The following is a 19892-nucleotide window of genomic DNA, read 5'->3' on the forward strand; positions in this document are numbered from 1 at the left end:
GACACAGACCACCTAGAACATGGAGTTATGAGCCTTGATAAGTGTCCTCTACACACCACACAAAGAGAGGAGCTCAGATGCTGATACTCTACCACAGTGATGGCGAACCTTTTGAGCTCGGCGTGCCAGCATTTTGAAAAACCCTAACTTAACTCTGGTGCCGTGTCACATATAGAATTTTTTTGATATTTGCAACCATAGTAAAACAAAGACTTATATTTTTGATATTTATTTTATATATTTAAATGCCATTTAACAAAGAAAAATCAACCAAAAAAATGAGTTCGCGTGTCACCTCTGACGCCCGTGTCATAGGTTTGCCATCACTGCTCTACCAGAATGTTTCTCAACCCTCCTTTCATAATCACCACCCCAAAGAGCCTTTTTAGACTTTTTTCCCTAATTGCCTCTCACACATCCCCATCCCCAGGAAATCTCAACAGGCACATATACCATGGGCCAAAAAATCATTCAAACAGCTAAGACTTTTTTGCCCCCCAAGAAGTAATTTTTGCCCGCACCCCCCCACCCCCTGGGGGCAATACCCCTGCTGCTGCAGAGGCATGCTCTCCAGGCCTTGTCACAGGAGAAAGAAGTCACCATTCAGAGCCACTCCAAGCTCCAGCCCGATATTCTCCTTAGATGCTACACTGGCTCCAGTAGCTTGGGATCATCATTAGAAACATGCAAGTGAGGGAGAGAGCTCATCAGTACGCTCCTCCACCAGCAGAGAACGAGCTGAGCAGGTGACCCTCAGGGAAACCAGGGAGCCTTCAGTGACTGCGAAGACGCAGCACAGTGACTGCACGAGGGGCCTCCCAAAGCTCACGGAGCAGCATCCACAGCACAGTGGGCTGGCCACATACACATGTCCTTGTGGTCACAGGGAGGCAATCATTTCCCCTTAGTGCCACATTACCAAGTGAATGTGGGATTAGAACAGATGTCCCAGTGTTTTCAGAAAAGTGAATTAATTCATAGGCTTAGCTTTGTCAAGGTGGAATCACTTGTAAGTTGCTCTGCTGGGTCTACCCTTTCAAGTGGACCAGACCTAAACATCGAAGTGAAGTGGGCTTTCTTCAGCCAGCGTCTCATTACCAGGGACTAGTGCAGGCAGAAAACATATCAAAAGTAGTCAACAGGCATGGCCAAGACTGTCGCATTACTTGGCCTGTGTCGCTTCATGTCACCAATGCAGGACAGCTCTAAGAGCGCCTTGTTGTGTCAGCTCTGAAATGACATGTCCTTACCCACAGGGTCACAGAGCAGGGGAGGCAACTGGCCGCCAGCTGGGGCCCTTGCAAAAGGGGCACACCTGTGACACCCAACAATCTAATTGCTTTCAGGAAAAATGGAGGCTGAAGCCATGTTCTCAAAAGTAGAGACAACCCAGAAAGAGAAATTCTATTTATTTTGTTCTATTTGCAAATGTGAACAAAGAGAAAGGGTTTATGTGTACCTGACCAGAACCGCTGACTGTGTCTCTTCAGACCTCTCCCCACCGCAGGGCAAGTGGGACAGCTCCTGGGGAAGGCTGCGCCCTCCCTGAACAGCAGCCGGGGGCCCCCGAGGGAGGGGCTGTGAGCCCCGGGAGTGGCCCCTGGGCATTTTTTCTTCTGCACTGAAAATCTGCACCTAGTTAATTGTCTGTAATTTTAAAAAAACAAAACAAAACACAATAAAAATGAGTTTTAAAATGAAAAAACACATCGAAGTGATACTACTAGGAGACGCCTGCAGGGAAGTGTGGTCTCTCTCTGTGAACCTGAAACAGTATCCCTTTGTCCCTATGAAGAAGGATGCCTTACACATACAGAGTGTGATCCAAAAGCAAGAGGACACTGAAGTTCACAAACAGTCCTGAAATCAGGCTCACAGAACGCTCCTGTGGCTCACACTGGTGACAGAAGTACGGGACAGCCATGGACGATGGTATTAGAACATTCAGATATCTTTTCTTATGGGGACAGGGCCTCTAGCGACAGATTCCCCTAACTGAGGGGGCCGAGGCAGCTGATCTGAAACGCGAGTGCTGGTGCCTGCTTCTTACGATGCCAGCAGTTCTGCACCTGGCTGTATAAACCAGGAACAAAATCTAAATGCCCAGTGAGCTGTGGGAGCATCCCTCCTGCTAGTCGGTGACCCACCACCCCTCTGTAACTGCACACACCCCTTCAAGGGTCTTTATTATACCCAAGAAATAAGCAACACCTAGGACATTCTACACCAGGTAGATTTCTTAAGATGTAGAGAAAGGCCAGCAATTCAGTCACCTGCCCTTGCCTTAGTTAGCAACAGCTCGGGATGCTGGGTGTAGAACAGGAAGACAAGATAGGAGGACTTCCCTAGAATAAATATCCCAATGGGATGCCCACCACATAAATGCCAAAGCAAATGAGTACTGGATGGGCCTGGCAAGTGTGTCTGTGTGTTTAAGGAAGAGCAGCAGCGCCTCTCTAATCCGCAGCAAGCTGCCTGGTCCCTTAGGCCGCCTGAGATGATCTGCAAACAAGGAACATTTTAAAAATAAATTCTTCTAAACTACTTAAAATATCCTAACATTACAAAAAGTCTTTTTTGTTTTGTTTTAAATTCCTATAACCTTTCCCCTAAGCAGAGCAGAAAACGTCAACGCACGATCTATTCCAGAGAGAACATCTTCCTTTGAAGTTTTAAATTCTAAGGCAAACACAGGAAGGGAGAGGTGTAGAAATCCTTGGCAATTTCCTACAAACCTCTAAACAGAGGAATGTTTTCAAAGTATAAACTAATTTTCTCAAGCTATAAGCTGTCAGAGGCCTGCTGCTGCGGGCCGGAGAGGGGAGATGAGCTAGGTGTGGGATCCGAGCAATCGGTACTCAGTGTTAGGCAGATGGCACAGTGAAAAGACGTGCTTGGTGCATGTGCGGACAATGGCACGGGGCTGGGCCATTGCTGCTTCAGCTATGAGACCTGGCGTGTTCCAAGCTCTATGCCTGGGTGCTCTGCTTTCCTCTGAAGGAAGGTACATCAAACTTCAAACCTCAGGTCTGTCTGATTCCCATGTCAACAAAACCCACCTGTAGAAGAAACTGTTTCCATTAATGGTTTTAATGTTCCTTTTTGATAATTCTTAATTTAAAATACAAGGTGTGTTCACCACTGCAAAAAAAAAAACATATTATGCACTACACTGGTTAATTTATGATTAAGAAGCAACCTTAATTACAATATCCAATTGAGCAAGGCTGTTCTTAAACCCAGAGGGTATCTCTAGTACTTAAATATATAGCAATGAGTCTAACATTCCATGTCACCCAACATGAAAATCAATAATAGGAATAAAGGCACACATTAATTAAATCAATAGGGAAACTCAAGGCTGATCCTGAAAACCTTCACAAATTTACAGACTAAATGATGAGCGCCGGAAGATAAGCAATGCAAATTTCCAACCTCTAATACGAATTCCAAGGACTAGACCTAGTTTACCAGATGCTGTGAACAATTTTTAAACGCACTCTATAAAGCTTCATATATTTTAGGCATAACTGCCCCCCAAAAAGGGATTAACCTGGAAACACTCATTTAGCTTTTCAAATCAGTTACTCGGCCCACTGACAGCCTATCTCATGCTGGCAAGTTCAGCTTCTGTGTGTGATCTTCTATCAAGTTCTCGAAAACCAGGGGACCTGAGATCTCCCCAGGACTCTCCCTGCAGCACAGGCGCCTCTGCCTCCAGGGGAAGCAGGGGTTTCCGCCCGGGCAATTTAACTCTTTAAAAATCAAATGAAGAGTGTACTCAGGCTACACTCAGAAACACACGTTCAATATAATCTGTATCATAATGCACTCAATTGGTAAACTTGATATTACTCATTCCTTGAATACATATTCACTGAAAAATGGTCAAAGATTAAGCAAATTAACTGTTTTTGCTAGTAATTTTACAAACCATTTACTTTGTAAAATTATGCTTATGATTTAAATGGGAAAAGAAAAAAGTACATTTATCTCACCTTTCTATAACAAATATTTCATATTTTATACATAACACGTTTAAAAATATGTAAACAATTTTTATTAAGTACCATGTCTTTAAGTATCTGAAGCAATCACTAATATGATACTCTCCTTAAAAATGTTATTTGAATTTCTAAGAATGTCATATGAAATCATTTTATTTGGTCTTAAGGTTACTAAAATCTGTTTAAATAGCTATTAAACCATCCTCATTGCTATGCCAACAATTCCTGTTCTTTATGTATATGACACACTTTACTACTTTACATAAGTGAAGTATAAAAATGCATGGCAGAGATCAACTATATTCAACATGAAATATAAATTCGCCAATTGCTCATTTTTAGTTAGATTAAGTCTCCTGATTCTAACACTTCAGCTGTGCTTTAACTCTGGACATTTTCCTGTCACACCTTGTGGGGACTGCAGCTCAAGCCAGTATTACCAGTAAACTGTAACATATGAGGAAAACAAGTATGTTATTCAAACCACTTAGTAAAGATTTTAATTTTAATCATTTTTAAAATAACATATTTTAAGTAATAAGAACATTTAGGAATGATGTGCATTTTTAAGATGATATGGAAATGGTTCAACACATTTGCATTTGGATAACTTCCCCACCATGGGATGTAACATCATTAATAGGAATATTGATTTCAATTAATATACTTTGAACGTATTATCAAATATTACCTTTGAATTAGACATAAACTACTACTAACACAACCCATGTTATCTCTTCTAAAATTTGACCTTCAGATATAAAAAGTTGACTAATACAAGGAATAAAATAGACATATTTCTCCATATTTTTTACTAATTCATACAACTTTAAATAATCTAAAGTATAGACAAAACAATTATGATATCTGTAAACAGTTAGAAAACTTAAGTCTTAAATAAATCTTAAGTCTATAAAAACTTATTGATTGCCAATCTTCACCCAAACAGAACATAAAGATTTAATATACAACCTATTCCCAAGGGAAAACCTTGCCTTTAGTTTGGAGGGAGGGAGATGGGGAGTGATAAAATATTTATTAATTGAGGCAATATCCAGATTTTGATCACATTAGAGTAAACTTTTATGCTAAAGTGTTTGGGTCTTTTTTGCTCTAACAGAATTTTAATCGTGTGTTTTTCCCCATTAAAGAGTTTTATTATTTCATCATTACATTTTTAAAAAGTCTTTGCAAGTAAAAAACATTTACTTTAAATTATTTTTAAAGCTTCTCTGTCCTACTTCCTGGGAAGGATCACATATTGCTTCGCAGTTATAACACATCATCCCACTACTTCAGTGGTTCTCAACCTTCTGGCCCTTTAAATACAGCTCCTCATGTTGTGACCCAACTATAAAATTATTTTCGTTGCTACTTCATAACTGTAATGTTGCTACTGTGATGAATCGTCGTGTAAATATCTGATATGCAAGATGGTCTTAGGCGACCCCTGTGAAAGGGTTGTTCGACCACCAAAGGGGTCGCGACCCACAGGTTGAGAACCGCTGCTCTACTTGCTTTAACAGTAAACTCTAACTAGTGGGAGATGGTATTGTGAGCACACAGAGGAAGGCAGAGACCAGCAATGAGTCACCAATGTGTGAAGTTCACATTGTTTAATGAACAGCGAACTCGAGACTCTTCAGAATGAATCAATTAGGTGAATGGGTTAAAACTTTTTTAAGTAAGGGAACTTTTCTTGCATCAGTCACATTTAAGAGTTGGAGTGTTTATCTTTAAACTAGGAGTCTCTCCCAATGCGATGTGGAGGACATGTGTGTGAGATGGAAGTCTACGCTCAGATGTTACAATTTTACTCGTAATTAGGAAGCTGCATGGCCCTGATGGAATGAGACTAACAGGCTCCACAGCTTCCACTCCAGCACAGAATCAAAGACCCACACAGACAACTCCCTGCAGTCCAGGGTCATGCCCTCTGGCAGTGAAAGCGAGGAAGCTCGTTCTGGTTATACCTGAAGAGACCTTCTAAAAGAGTCAGGCTCTATAGCCAAGATGACTCACTACATAAAGAAGAAACTTAAAGAAGGGCCATGGAATGTATTAGGGGAAAATTCATACAACTTATTAGAAGAGGCTCCTTTTACATTTTAAACTTTCCCAAAGGAAGATGGAATATGGCTACAACAGACACCCATTCCTACTTGTGATTTCTCATGGAACATCGCTCTTCCTCATTAAACAAGGTCAGCACTAAGGGGACAAGAGCATGCAGTTGTCTTACAATCCAAAGCCATGGAGGGATAGGTGGGGTTGGCGATGACTGACATGATTCAGACAGGTCGCTAGGACCAAATACACATTCAGACAAATAAAATACCTAGAAAATGAAAAATGCTGGTTTGGCAGAGGGCTCGTCCAGCCAACAAGAGCGACACATACCTTAAGGACTTCCATGGGCACCTGGGCGGCAGAGGGAAGGGTGGTGGGTACGCTGACGTTGATGGCTGGCGTCGGACTCGCAGGCACTCGCTGCTGCATGAACTGGGCCGCCTGCAGCCTCTGCTGCTGCTCCCTGCGCTCCTGCTCCTGCATCTGCTCACGCATGAGCTGCTGGCGTAGCAAGATACGTGATGTCATGCTGGAGGAGCTTAGCGGAGGCTTGGAGGCCCCAGGATGCTCCTCGGAACTGCTGTGAGAAAACCAAAAAAAAAAAAAGGAAAAAAAAAGCACTTTTAGTTCCCTAATGAGACCTTTAATTTGCAATTGGGGTATCCTAACTTGTATGATACCCCATGAAATGAACCTGTGCAATTGTAATCAAGCTGCAGAGTAGTCTCCACATAACTGAGAATCGTGCGGTGACAGAAAGGAAGTCATTAGCAGTTGAATTAAAATAAGTCATCTTGATTACATTGAGGCATTTTATCATGTGGCTGAGAAGCGATGCACACAATGGCACCCGTTTCCTACATGTAAAAGTGAATTGCTTGATTTGCTTTTTTATAACCGAATCTAACCAAATAACTACTACGTGTTGTCCCAATTCCTTGAAGATGTCTGAAATGTTTACTAACATGGAGTACTTTAAAGGAAAGGTGCATTTCGCCAATGGGGTCATTTTTCGAAGATACAGGAAGTAAAAATCATTAATGAAAGAAGTACTTGAAGGAAAATATTCACACTGAACTTGACCTCAGCCCTTGGGAAGGGGCAGAAGCTGGCTGGACACCCAGCTCCTCTGCCTGGTTCTCTCTGTGCATGCCTTCTGATGCACGCTGGCGTGCCCTTTCCTAACCGCTCTGCGAGTTCTCCAGGAAGCTGACTTCTCCTGGCAGGGGACTGACTCTTCCCAAAATTATTTCTAATGCTTAGACACTAGTCACCAGAAGTCACGAAGAAATGACTTCCTAACTGTCCTCAATATGGTTTTCAATCACTTACTTTGCCAGTTCTATGACATTAGCAGTTATTAACACGTCCAGAACAGAGGGATGACAATAGGTGTTGCCCAATTATCCATTTATGAACATGGGAGGTGTTTTTGAAATTTTCATTGCATCATTATACTTTAAAGCCCTAGCTCAGAAGGGTTTTGTGAAAATTAGATAAAATAATAAAATAATTCACATAAATCTCCTAGTTCCGTGGTCGGCAAACTGCGGCTCGCGAGCCACATGCGGCTCTTTGGCCCCTTGAGAGTGGCTCTTCCTAAGCCTTAGGAGTACCCTAATTAAGTTAATAACAATGTACCTACCTATATAGTTTAAGTTTAAAAAATGTGGCTCTCAAAAGAAATTTCAATCGTACTGTTGATATTTGGCTCTGCTGACTAATGAGTTTGCCGACCACTGCCCTAGTACAATGAGCACCATACCAATTATTATTGCCTCAATAAATAGTCACTGTTGCTGTAATTACTTAGAAAATTTAACTGTTCTTTATTTCCATTTTTTATTAATCATACTTTATTAATTGTATCTTTTTAATTATGTCTTACTGCTTAAAGTATTACAAAGAGTATTACATATGTCTCCTCCGCCCCCCTTGACATTCCCCCAGCCTCCCCTACCCCCCAGTGTCTTGTGTCCATTGGTTATGCTTATATACATGCATACAAGTCCTTCGGTTGATCTCTTCTTGTCCATAAAAACATATATGATCTTAAAATCAGTAGGAACAGAGGGATATGTTTATAGCGTCTTACAACATGGGATTATTTTTCATACTTAAAGGACTATCCCTTTGTCCACTTTTACTAAAAAAACTAACAACAGGAATGAGGTTTAGATTTAAGTTGCCTGAAGGGCTAAAACTGAAACAGAGGGATTTTCCTCACACACAAAACTGCAGTCAGAAGCCCTCAGTGATGCCAAAGGGAAGTGTATTGCGTTGGGATGGAGTCTGAGAGGCTCTTGGCCTCTCGCAATGTGCTTTTCTAAAAGCTATGTTGAGGACAAACACTGCAAAACCTTAGCATCTGGAAATGGAGAAAGGTGACATTCGAGAAAAGATTCACTCCTGTGTCACTCTTCAAGGGAAGCAGCTTTTTTTACCATAAGCCCCAGTATTGTCTTTACCTTCTAACAAAACAACAAAATAAAGCCTTTAAGTCATCGACCATCCTCATGAATTCTTTCAGACTCTGCAAGTGAGGATGAAGAAATGTCTATGCTTGTCCTGCCCACACTCCCAGAAACGCCATCACAGAGGGCAGGCAGTTTACCTATTTACCCGTTTCCCTACTGTGGCAGGTTCATATAATGTAACACTACGCAGCCATTACAATGGTAGAGAAATATATGTATTGTTCTGAATTAAAACTATACAGTATAATCTACTTATTTTTATTTGTTCTTTTAAGGGATATTTTATTTGTTACATATTTTATTTTATTGAAAAGGACTTAAAATTTATTTTTTAATCAGTTTACATTCAATATTATTTTGTATTAGTTTCAGGTGTACAGAATAGGAGTTAGACAACCATATACTTTACCATTTGCAATAGCACAGATGGACCAAATAAGTCATTCAGAGAAACACAAATACCATGTGATTTCACTTATATGTGGAATCTAAAGAACAAAATAAATGAACAAACAAAACAGAAACAGACTCATACACACAGAGAACAAATAATTGCCAGAAGGGAGGTGCTTGGGGGACTGGGTGATAAAGAAGGGATTGCCCTGGCCGGTGAGGCTCAGTTGGTTGGAGCAACATCCCATTCACTGACGGGTTGTGGGTTCGATTCCAGGTTAGGGCACATACCCAGGTTGAGGGTTCGATCCCTGGTCGATTCCCAGTCGGGTCATGTACAAGAGGCAACTGATCGATGTTTCTCACATTGATGTTTCTCTCTCGTACCCTCTTCCTTTTTCTCTCTAAAAATCAATTAAAATTTTTTTAAAACATATCCTCCAGTGAAGATTAAAAAAAAGTTGAAGGGATTAAGAAGTACAAATTGGTAGTTATAAAATAGTCACAAAATAGGAGATGTAAAGTACAGCATAGGGAATACGGTCAATAATATTGTAATAACCATGTATGTATGGTGTCAGGTGAGTAGTGGAAGTATTGGGGGGACAAAATATAATAAACTTAGAAAAGCCAGATGCAAAATAGTATTCAAGATATGATCCAATTTTTTAAATGTTCACTAATTAAGAAGTATAATGATACCATCACTCTGGACCATTGCTGGTAAGTATCATTACAGTCTTTTAAGAGCACAACTTAAAGGTCTTATCAAAAGCTGCGAAACTGTTCATACAATCTGATTCAAAATTTCATTCGTGGACAACATTCCTAAGAAAATAACTCAAAATGTAGAAAACCTGACATTACAAAGCTATTTTCAAGTTGCTAAATGTTCTGTGCACCTAAATTTGTTGAGAATTATTAAGTAAATTAGGAGGGAATTGCTGGCCAAAGGGCACAAAGTTTTTGTTACAAGATGCTTAAGGTCTGAGGACCTGAGGTACATACAGTGTAGAGGCTGTAGGGAATGATTCTTCTCATTACAAAAAAAAAAAAAAATGGTAACTATGTGAGGTGACAGATGTGTTATGTAGCTTGATTTTAACCATTTAACCAATACATACATGAAGATATATACCCAAATATATGCCATTTGTGTCAATTACACCTGAACAAAGTTGGGGGGGGAAAATAAAACCATTTAAGAGATTTAAGCATAAAATAGGTTTTAAAAAAGTAGATCAGAATACATGAATGATACATGAGTTTGATAATATAGCATTTTTTAAAATACAGACTACAAAGTGGAAAATACCTGTAATAATAAGAGTACATTAAAGAGTAGGATACAAAAATGTATTTACATTCTAATTTAAAATAAGAACAGCCTGTGCATGCTCACCATACGCATGACTACAGGGAATGCCTAGAGATGTTCATAGTTGCCACGTTGCCAGAGTCGGAGTGGAATTACAGATAAATTTCTTTTTCAGTCTTTCCCCTGCTAAGCTAAATAAAGCCATAATGATTTTTCCAAATGGCAAACTATATGCTGCTAATTTCAGAAAATGAAAAAATGACCTGAGTGATCAAAGTCACCATTTGGCTAGAAAAGGGGACTGGATCCGAGGGGAACGCAGGGACTGCCTCCAGCGCAGGGGTGCTCGGAGTCTTCAGAATCCAGAGCAACCCAACCCTCTTTTTTTCATTGTTTCCTCCAGACACACATAGAGTGGACAATGTTGATACCCTGCTTATGAGTAAACCATGTACTCATCCACATAATAAAAGTAGCCATTGCTCAAAATAATCTATTCACCTGGTAGAAGATCAGCAAAACTAAATTGTACTAGTACTTCCCTAAACGAAGAAAAAAAGGGCAGGGTGGGGCACTATTTAAAATAAATAAATAAACAGTCTTAGCATTCAGAGCCTGTCAGGTTAGGACATTTCCAGAGATGCTGATCCTTGTGATAGGAACATGAGCAACTCTTTGTGCAGCAGCAAATGCAGCTGTGGAATAATTGCACTAATTAGCTGCCCACTGGCTGTGATTTGGCTGGGGAGGGGGGGGGGGATGAGGTCGGGGGAATCCTGTCAATTAATAGTAAAGCATTCTGGAGACTCCTTAAGTTAAAATTACAAGTTACCAACCACATTAAGGCTTTGGACTTTAAAGTTGCTAACAATGTCATTTAAAGTATTTACTGAACTATCCAATCAGAAAATAAACCATATTGAGGCAGTAGATCCATTTAAATAAAAGGAAACCCCACTAAGAAAACCTAGCAGAACTCACTAGTTGACATTATTAATAAATCTTCCAAAAATAAAGTGCAAAGGAAGACTGCAGTTACTTCACTGCACACCTCCCTGTGGGATATTTCTGTCGTTAAGATACCTCCAGGTTCTCAGCTTCACCTTCAACCTTTCAAATATCCCTTTCTCTTCGAAATGATTGAATCTGTAATGATCACCTTATAGACAAAAATGAAGATATCCACACTTCTAAATGTTAGCAGGACAAATAAGCATAAATGTTTTAAACTCATAATTGAGGTGAGAACATTACAAGTGACCACAAAGCATATTTTTTTTCTTTTTTAAAAACTGTTTATTGAATTTATTGGGGTGACATTGGTTAATAAAATAATATAGGTTCAGTACAATTCTATAATACAACCTTGCAGAAGTGACTTTTCCAATTACTAGCTTCTTTTAAAAAAATCTTAGTTTTTAAACTGCCTATTGTAAAATAAGACCCTGATACTGAAGTCTCTGCTGTAAGTAAGCAAGGAGAGCTGTCCAAATGCATTTAATTCTAGAAGCTAACTGAACTCATCCAGGGCCAGAGAAGCTCAACCTGCCTTAGATAATCCTAATTCCATGAGTCTGATTCCTTTTAATCAGATTATGTAAAGGTCATATATTCAATAAATACAGGGTGTCCCCAAAAATGTACACACACTATAACAGCTGACAGCTCAACTTTCAAAATGAAATGTCTTTTAGTAAACACTGCCTTTATAATTATTCAAAGTGTGTGTATACATTTTGGAAAGACACCCTTCAGTTAGGGAGTGCTTCCTCTCTGCCAGGTGCGAGGCTACCTGGTCTCTGATCTCAGAGTTTAAAGCCATGGACATACAGTTTTGATGAGATGCCTTAAAATGAAGTCAATTGTCTAGATTACCTGACTGTTACCTAGTTCCATGTGGGAAGGCACACACTCGCCATAAGAAATCACCGTTTGGAAGCCAAGAGGCCAAAGCCTGTGCTGGCTCACACAGGACGCACTAAAGCCACTCACACCTCCCTGAGATGTGGGCATCACTGCACAGTGAGCTGTGACTGACATCAATGGGGCTCGCATTCTAGTTCAGTCCCTGGTGAGCAGTGATTTTTAAGGAGCCCTTCCACCTCTCTGAGCCTCTCCAGAATGTTCTTCCCAAAGGTACGGTGTTGATTAAATGAGCTTGTTAACTAAGTTAAAGTGCTTGACCCAGCAGTTGGAATATGGAAACAGGTAGCCACAGATACGTGAGGACTTGTGCTCCAAATTATTTGGTATATTCTAAATTCAAATAGTTAATTCCACTGCCTTCATTGACCACTTAAATATATCAGAAATTCCATGCAATCCATTAACCCAGCATCTAAGCACTGCCTGCCAACTCCTCACCAGTGACAGTGCTGCCAAACCCTTTACGAGGCCTGTGGCTCAGGCTCTGGCCTCCACACCAGGGTCTCATGGTAGGAGACTGGAGGTCAGTTGGAACTTGTTCTCTAGGCTGAAGGAGCTGATAAACTTTCCCCTGCGTTTCCTCTTTTCATTTCCTCACACAGACTCAAGCTCTGCCATTTACTAACTTGTAAATGTGGCCAAGTTAGTCCATCTCTGAGCTTCGATTTCTCTTATTTATAAAGATTATTTATATTTAATACATCTGCCTGTCAGCACTTTGATGAAGATTAAAATTTGTAATAGAGGTAAAAAGCTAAGCATATGAGGCTCATTTTGGCAGCACATCACTAAAGCTGGAACAATGCACAGAAGATGAGCATGGCCCCTGCAAGGATGGCATGCGAATTCGTCCAGCAGCCCACATTTTTTTAGTTGTACACTTGAAACCGGAATGGTCTTGTAAACCAATGAAACCCCAATAAATTCAATTTTTAAAGAGCTAAGCACATGACTAAAACATAGTCCAATAAATGGGAACAGAGTTCAAAAATGAGTAAAAAAAAAAAAAAAAAAGAGTAGAAAACTGAACATGCTACTTCATTCCTGATGCAAGTCTGGACCATGGCAGATCCGTCTTTTAGGGTTTAGGCATCCATTTTTAAATCAGAGAACTTGACAGAGTGTTCAAAGGTGAAGAGAGAAGATAATTTATCCTGCAATTATCCTGAGTCATAAAGTAAAAGTCCTAGTATCTTTCTCCAGGAAAAATTAATATTCATTATAATCATTCAGTTGATAGAGCTCCAAGCCTAACACCTGCCTGCACTAGGGCACAGTGTGAGTCTGCACAGGAAAATACAACGTGATGTTCACATCCACAGCGGAGACACAGAAAGGCACAATAACATCAGCTTCGCAAAGTACGAGTGAGAAAGCTATGTCAAGGAGGGGCTAAGCCACTGGGTTTCCAAACGCACAAGGCTGGCTGTCACAAAATCAGCGGAGTACCTATCTAAAATCAAAATGCCCAATCTCCACCCTTAGAAATTGAGTTCAGTTTAGGTAAGTCCCAGGAATCAATATGTCTACAAAAATTCTACAGTTGCCCTGGCCAATATGGCTCAGTTGGTTGGGCGTGTTCTATGCACAGAATGTTGCTGGTTCAATTCCCGGTCAGGGCACATGCCCAGGTTTTGGGCTCAATTCCTGGCAAGAGGTGTACATGAGGCAGTTAACTGATAGTCCCTCTCACATCAATGTTTCTTTCTCTCCCACTCCCTCTCTCTCTAAAAATCAATAAAAAAATCTTTAAAAAATATTCTGCAGTTGATTCTGATGTCTAGCCATGTTTGGAAACTAATAGTCAAGCACCCAGATTCACCCAGCCCTTTAGTTGCAGCTGGCATGTGAACCCACATCTCTGGTTCTTAGAACAGATTACTTCCGTCCTTCTCTGAGTAAATTCTCATTCCGTGCCCACCTCCAGAAGCCTGACGGGAGCTCTGAAGAGTCCTTCCAATACAGAATCAATGTGTGGAATGAGATGGAATAGGAGAACTGCTCAGCCTGCCAAGGGGCCCTAAACCCAGGCAGACAAAAACATCAGTCCAGAAAATGCCTGTGGACCTTTATGGTTACAACAGAACTACATTATCACAACTAAAAGGAACATAGGCTGTATCTACGGAAACTGCCCTGACCAGATTGTTCTGTCAACTAGAAGAAATTCTCAGGAGTCTTTTGAAAGTGCCTTCGAGTGCAAAACTCACTGAAGTGTGCACGGGAAAATGGATATGTCTTTCTAGATGACACTCGAACACTTTGGAATGATTGCACATCTTTCCAGTCCTTCCAGAGCAATCACTTTGCAAATTTAAGGATGACTTTTTCACCACGTACCATGTAGGCAAGTACCAATAAGAAAATATTTGAATCGAAATAAGAAAGTAAGAAACTATCATTTGTACTTAAAATAACCAAGAGTCTAACCATGGAAATGTGAAAGTACCAGATTTCACAGTTCGGCTTCAAAAATAGAGATCTTCTGGACTTTTGCCACCTTGGGTTTTACTGGTCAAAACTCAAACCAAAAAATGAAGACCTGCCAAAATTCCAGCATTTCCCAGTAATATTACCAGCCCAAAGTACCAATACTACCAGTTTCTGGTGCAGAAAAAATAAAAAGGGCTTGCAGGGTGTAGCTAGTCTTTCTCCTCTTCTTTCCTTCAACAAATATTTGAATGTTTTCCAAAGGTCAGGTTCTCTGACTCGAGGGACATCACGGTGTCCACAGTGGATGGGACTCCTGCCTCTGGGGCTGTTTGCCTTTCACTGACAGGAGGAGGAAAACATACTAAAAAGTAAGAATCAGTAATAATATATACATTAAAACCTGAAATCTCCTTTGTTCAACAAGTAGACCCCATTAGTTGATAAAAATTGGAGGCTCTCATATATTTAAGATCAATATTCCTTAACTTGGACCTTTAGCAGGTACCATTAAGAGTAATCTCAATAATTGATTAGCTCAAAATCAGGAGAACCGTAATAATGTTCCCAATACATCAATATTCTTCTAAAAGAGGGTACCAAAAAATGCCTGGTGCACGAAATTTGTGCACTGGGGGGTTGGGCAGGTCCCTCAGCCTGGCCTGTGCCCTTTTGCAGTAAAGGACCCCCTCACAGTCCAGGATTCGTCGGGAGATGTCCGCCTGCTGGCTTAGGCCCGATCTCCCCGGGGATCAGGCCTAAGCCAGCAGTCAGACAACCCTCTCACAGTTCGGGACTCTCGCAGTCCGAGACCTCTCGCTCCCTACCACCTGCCTGCAGCGAAGGCGGGAGAGACTCCCGCCACTGCCACTGCGCTTGCCAGCCATGAGCTCGGCTTCTGGCTGAGTGGTGCTCCCGCTCTGGGAGCACACTGACCACCAGGGGGCAGCTCCTGTATTGAGCTACCCGACGTTCTGGTCGTTCCACCATAAAGGTCACTTAGGCTTTTATTATATAGATATGTGTGCATATATACATATGTGTATATGTATATATTCCATCATTTTTATTATGTAGTTTTGTACATCTTGCATACTATAATATTAGTCCAGTGGCACATGTACACAATCTACACTAATAAAAGACAAAGATGCTAATTGACCGTACCTTTGCTATGCCCCAAGCCACGCTCACCAGCCAATCAGAGAGACTATATGCAAACCAAGATGGCGACCGGCAGCCACGGAGCTGGAGCAAGCAGTAGGTTTGGTTGCCCGGGCAAGGGAGGAAGCCAAGCTTCCCGCCTGTCCTGAGCCGGCTATGGCCTCCACTCATGCAACAAAGTTTCAATTATAGAAGACAAATTAATCCCAGATACCTGCTTCCAGCCAGCCTCCACTGGGAGCTTGGGTGGCTGGGGGCTTAGCTAACCTGAAAATGAGACTCAGCCCCTCACCCAGACTGGCCAGGCACCACAGCAGGACCCCACACCCTGAAGGGGCTGTGGCCAGCCTGCAAACGGCCCTCAGCCCCTCACCCAGGATGGCCAGGCACCCCAATGGGGACCCCCACACTGAAGGGGCTGTGGCTAACCTGCAAACAGCCATGAGCCCCTTACCCAGGCTGACCAGGCACCCCAGTGGGGACTCCCACCCTGAAGGGGCTGTGGCCAGCCTACAAACAGCCATCAACCCCTCACCCAGACTGGCCAGGAACCCCAAGGGGACCCCCACCCTGAAGGGGCTGTGGCTAGCCTGCAAACAGCCATCAGCAACTCACCCAGGCTGGCCACACCCTCATGGGATGAGGGTCCCTGCTGGGGGGCTTGGCCAGTCTGCAAACAGCCCTCAGCCCCTCACCCAGGCTGGCCAGGCACCCCAGCAGGGACCCCCATCCTGAAGGGGCTGTGGCCAGCCTGCAAACAGCCAACAGCCACTCACACAGGCTGGCCACACCCTCATGGGGTGAGGGTCCCTACTGTGGGGCTTGGCCAGCCTGCAAACTGCCATCAGACACTCACCTAAACTGGCCAGGCACCCCAGCAGGATCGCCCTACCCTGAAGGGGTGTGGCCAGCCTGAAAATAGCCCTCAGCCAGGCTGGCCAGGCAACCCAGTGGGGACCCCCACCCTGAAGGGGGTGTGACCAGCCTGAAAATGGCCATCAGCCCCTCACCCAGGCTGCCCAGGCACTGCAGCAGGACCCCCACCCTGATCCGGGACATCCTTCAGGGCAAACCAGCCAGCCCCCACCCATGTACCAGGCCTCTATATACACTAATAAAAGACAAAGATGCTAACTGACCATACCTTTGCTACACCCCAAGCCATGCCCACCAGCCAATCAGAGTGAATATATGCAAATTAACCCAACCAAGATGGCGGCTGGCAGCCACAGAGCTGGAGCAAGCAGGAGGCTTGGTTGCCTGGGTGATGGAGGAAGCCAAGCTTCCCACCTGTCCTGAACTGGCTGTGACCTCCACTCATGCAACAAAGTTTCAATTATAGAAGACAAATAAATCCGAGATACCTGCTTCCAGCCAGCCTCCACTGGGAGCTTGGGTGGCTGGGGGCTGTGGCCAACCTGCAAACAGCCCTCAGCCCCTCACCCAGGCTGGCCAGGCACCCCAGTGGGGACCCCCACCCTGAAGCGGCTGTGGCCAGCCTGCAAACACCCATCAGCCCCTCACCCAGGCTGGCCAGACACTCCTATATAATAAAAGGGTAATATGCAAATGGACCCTCACCGCAGAACGACTGGGAATGACTGGTCACTATGACACACACTGACCACCAGGAGGCAGGTGCTCAATGCAGGAGCTGCCCCCTGGTGGTCAGTGTGCTCTCACAAGGGGAGCTCTGCTCAGCCAACAAGCCAGGCTGCCGGCTGCCAGTACAGCAGTGGTGGTGGAAGCCTCTCCTGCCTCCTCAGCAGCGCTAAGGATGTCCAACTGCAGCTTAGGCCTGCTCCCCGCTGGCAAGTAGACATCCCCCGAGGGCTCCCGGGCTGCCAGCAGGATGTCTGACTGCCAGCTTAGGCCCATTCCCCCAGGGAACTGGCCTAAGCCAGCAGGTGGTCATCCCCTGAGGGGTCCCAGACTGCGAGAGGGCGCAGGCTGGGCTGAAGGACCTCCCCCGAGTGCACAAATTTTTGTGCACTGGGCCTATAGTTTATAAAATAAAATATATATATATATTAAGAGAGTTTGATTGAAAAAAACTCTTTAACTAGGAGTGATGAGCAAAAATGTTTAACAGATCTCAGTAACATATGAACAATCTTCTTCCAGGCAACTTTTATCATCAGAATTTTTAAAATTTGGTTATTTTCACCACTCCCAAAGAGTTTCTCACTTCTATACACTCCAACTAAGGAGACGGTCCATCTCAAAATTTTCAACCAAGGATATGAGGATGCCATTTCCTCACTTTATGACTACACTGTTTTCCATTCCCAAAGATGGCACTATGGTGTTGCATACTCTTAGCACTCTACTCCCTTCAAGAAACTGTGTCCGAGAGTCAGAGAATCACATGGTTCTAAAGCAGATGGGGTTGGTGTGGCCCACACTCAAGCTTTCTGTCTTCACACCAAGCCTCCTTCTACTAGACCACACTCTGCTCCCATTCACACCCAGCTGCCGTGTCTTAAAAGGTTCTGAAAAATGCATCCCCTATGAGTGTGTGTAATTGGCACAGCGTGGCATGATATCCCACCTAGAGTATTTTAGAAGGGAGAACTTTTTACCCCAAACTTGGACAATCTAATGACAGAACTCAGTTATCAGTGTGAAAATAATTGCAAGGATCTTTTCAAAGACAGAAAGCCCTTCTATCCTTACTCAAACAACTGCCTCAGGCACACGGTATGCTCTGTGGACTTGTCTGGACCACATCCTAATAGGTCAGAGAAGACTGGGAAGCTTTACCCTACCATCACTTAATAGTTATTGCATGCTGACCAAGTTTGCATACTGTGTGGAAATTGAGGCAGAAGTACAAACTGTGGTCTCAGGAGCAGTCCAGGTGAAGGAGGCAGCCTGACACATAGGAGTGATGGCCTATGGTTGTCACATGTCATTGATGCCTGCTCAGGATCCTGTCCCACTTCTTTGGCAAAGTACCTTGATTTCACTTTGAAGAACCAGCCTGCTCACTTTCAGTTCATGAGGATATGGTGGTGCTAGTAATTCCAGGTATAGAAACACATCCAGGCTGGCCAATCACATTGAAGTTCGTGCTACAAGATCGTCCAATGAGTCAGCTCTATGCCCTTGACTAGAACTACTGGGATAAAATAACTCTCTTTAAAGTTGGGAAAGTGGTAGAATGTAAATCTGAAATTTCCTGGACCTATCTGGAAAAAGAAAAAAGCCAAAACAGAAGAAAGAGGGAACAGAGAACTGAAAGCAAGGAAGAATAAAGAAGGAGCTGGTGTTTGGATGACAATGAGCACCTGAATCAAACCATCCCTGAAGACTTGAAAAGGCTGAATGCTGGATGTTGATTTACAAGGGCCAATATCCATTTCTGATTAGGCCATTTGATGTGCTCTGGTGTACCACAAATAGTTTTTGTGACATTTTAGAAAATACCAGCAACTAGCAGGATACGAAATTAACACCCAGAAATCTATGGCATTTTTATACACCAATAACAAATTCACAGAAAGAGAAACTAAAAGAACAATCCCATTAGCCATTGCAACAACAAAAATTAAGATACCTAGGAATAAACTTAACTAAGGAGGTAAAAAAACTGTACTTGGAAAACTACAGGACGTTGGAAAAAGAGATAGAGGAAGATATAAACAAGTGGAAGAATATATCATGTTCATGGATTGGTAGAATCAACATCATTAAAATGTCCATACTACCCAAAGCAATCTATAGATTCAATGCACTCCCCATTAAAATACCAACGGCATACTTCACAGGTCTAGAACAAACTCTCCAAAAATTTATATGGAATTAAAAAAGACCCAGAATAGCCGCGGCAATCCTGAGAAAGAAGAACAAAATTGGAGGGATCACAATACCAGATATCAAGCTATATTACAAAGCCACTGTTCTCAAAACTGCCTCATACTGGCACAAGAACAGACATATAGGCCAGTAGAACAGAACAGAGACCCCAGAAATTGACCCAAGCCATTATGCTCAATTAATATTTGACAAAGGAGGCAAGAGCATAGAATGGAGTCAAGACAGTCTCTTCAATAAATGGTGTTGGGAAAGCTGGACAGATAAAAGCAAAAAAAATGAAACTAGACC

At 42.6% G+C, this 19892-nt stretch overlaps 1 protein-coding gene and 1 non-coding gene across 9 annotated transcripts in view; one reads left to right on the top strand and one right to left on the bottom strand.

The window, feature by feature from the left end:
- Positions 1-19892, bottom strand: part of MITF (melanocyte inducing transcription factor) — a 250391-nt gene that overhangs the window by 78088 nt on the left and 152411 nt on the right. For 6 of the 8 annotated variants that reach the window (XM_059662991.1, XM_059662990.1, XM_059662989.1 and 3 more), the window contains one exon: positions 6408-6657. In XM_059662991.1, coding sequence (XP_059518974.1) covers positions 6408-6657 — 250 coding nt within the window. The remainder of the gene's footprint in view (positions 1-6407; positions 6658-19892) is intronic. The other 2 variants (XM_059662987.1, XM_059662985.1) reach the window with 1 other exon arrangement.
- On the top strand, positions 12958-13060 carry LOC132215984 (U6 spliceosomal RNA). Its single transcript, XR_009448672.1, has one exon. It is a non-coding gene; the product is annotated as a U6 spliceosomal RNA (small nuclear RNA).

The sequence above is a fragment of the Myotis daubentonii genome, chromosome 14 (genome assembly GCF_963259705.1).
Source record: "Myotis daubentonii chromosome 14, mMyoDau2.1, whole genome shotgun sequence".
Lineage (NCBI taxonomy): Eukaryota > Metazoa > Chordata > Mammalia > Chiroptera > Vespertilionidae > Myotis > Myotis daubentonii.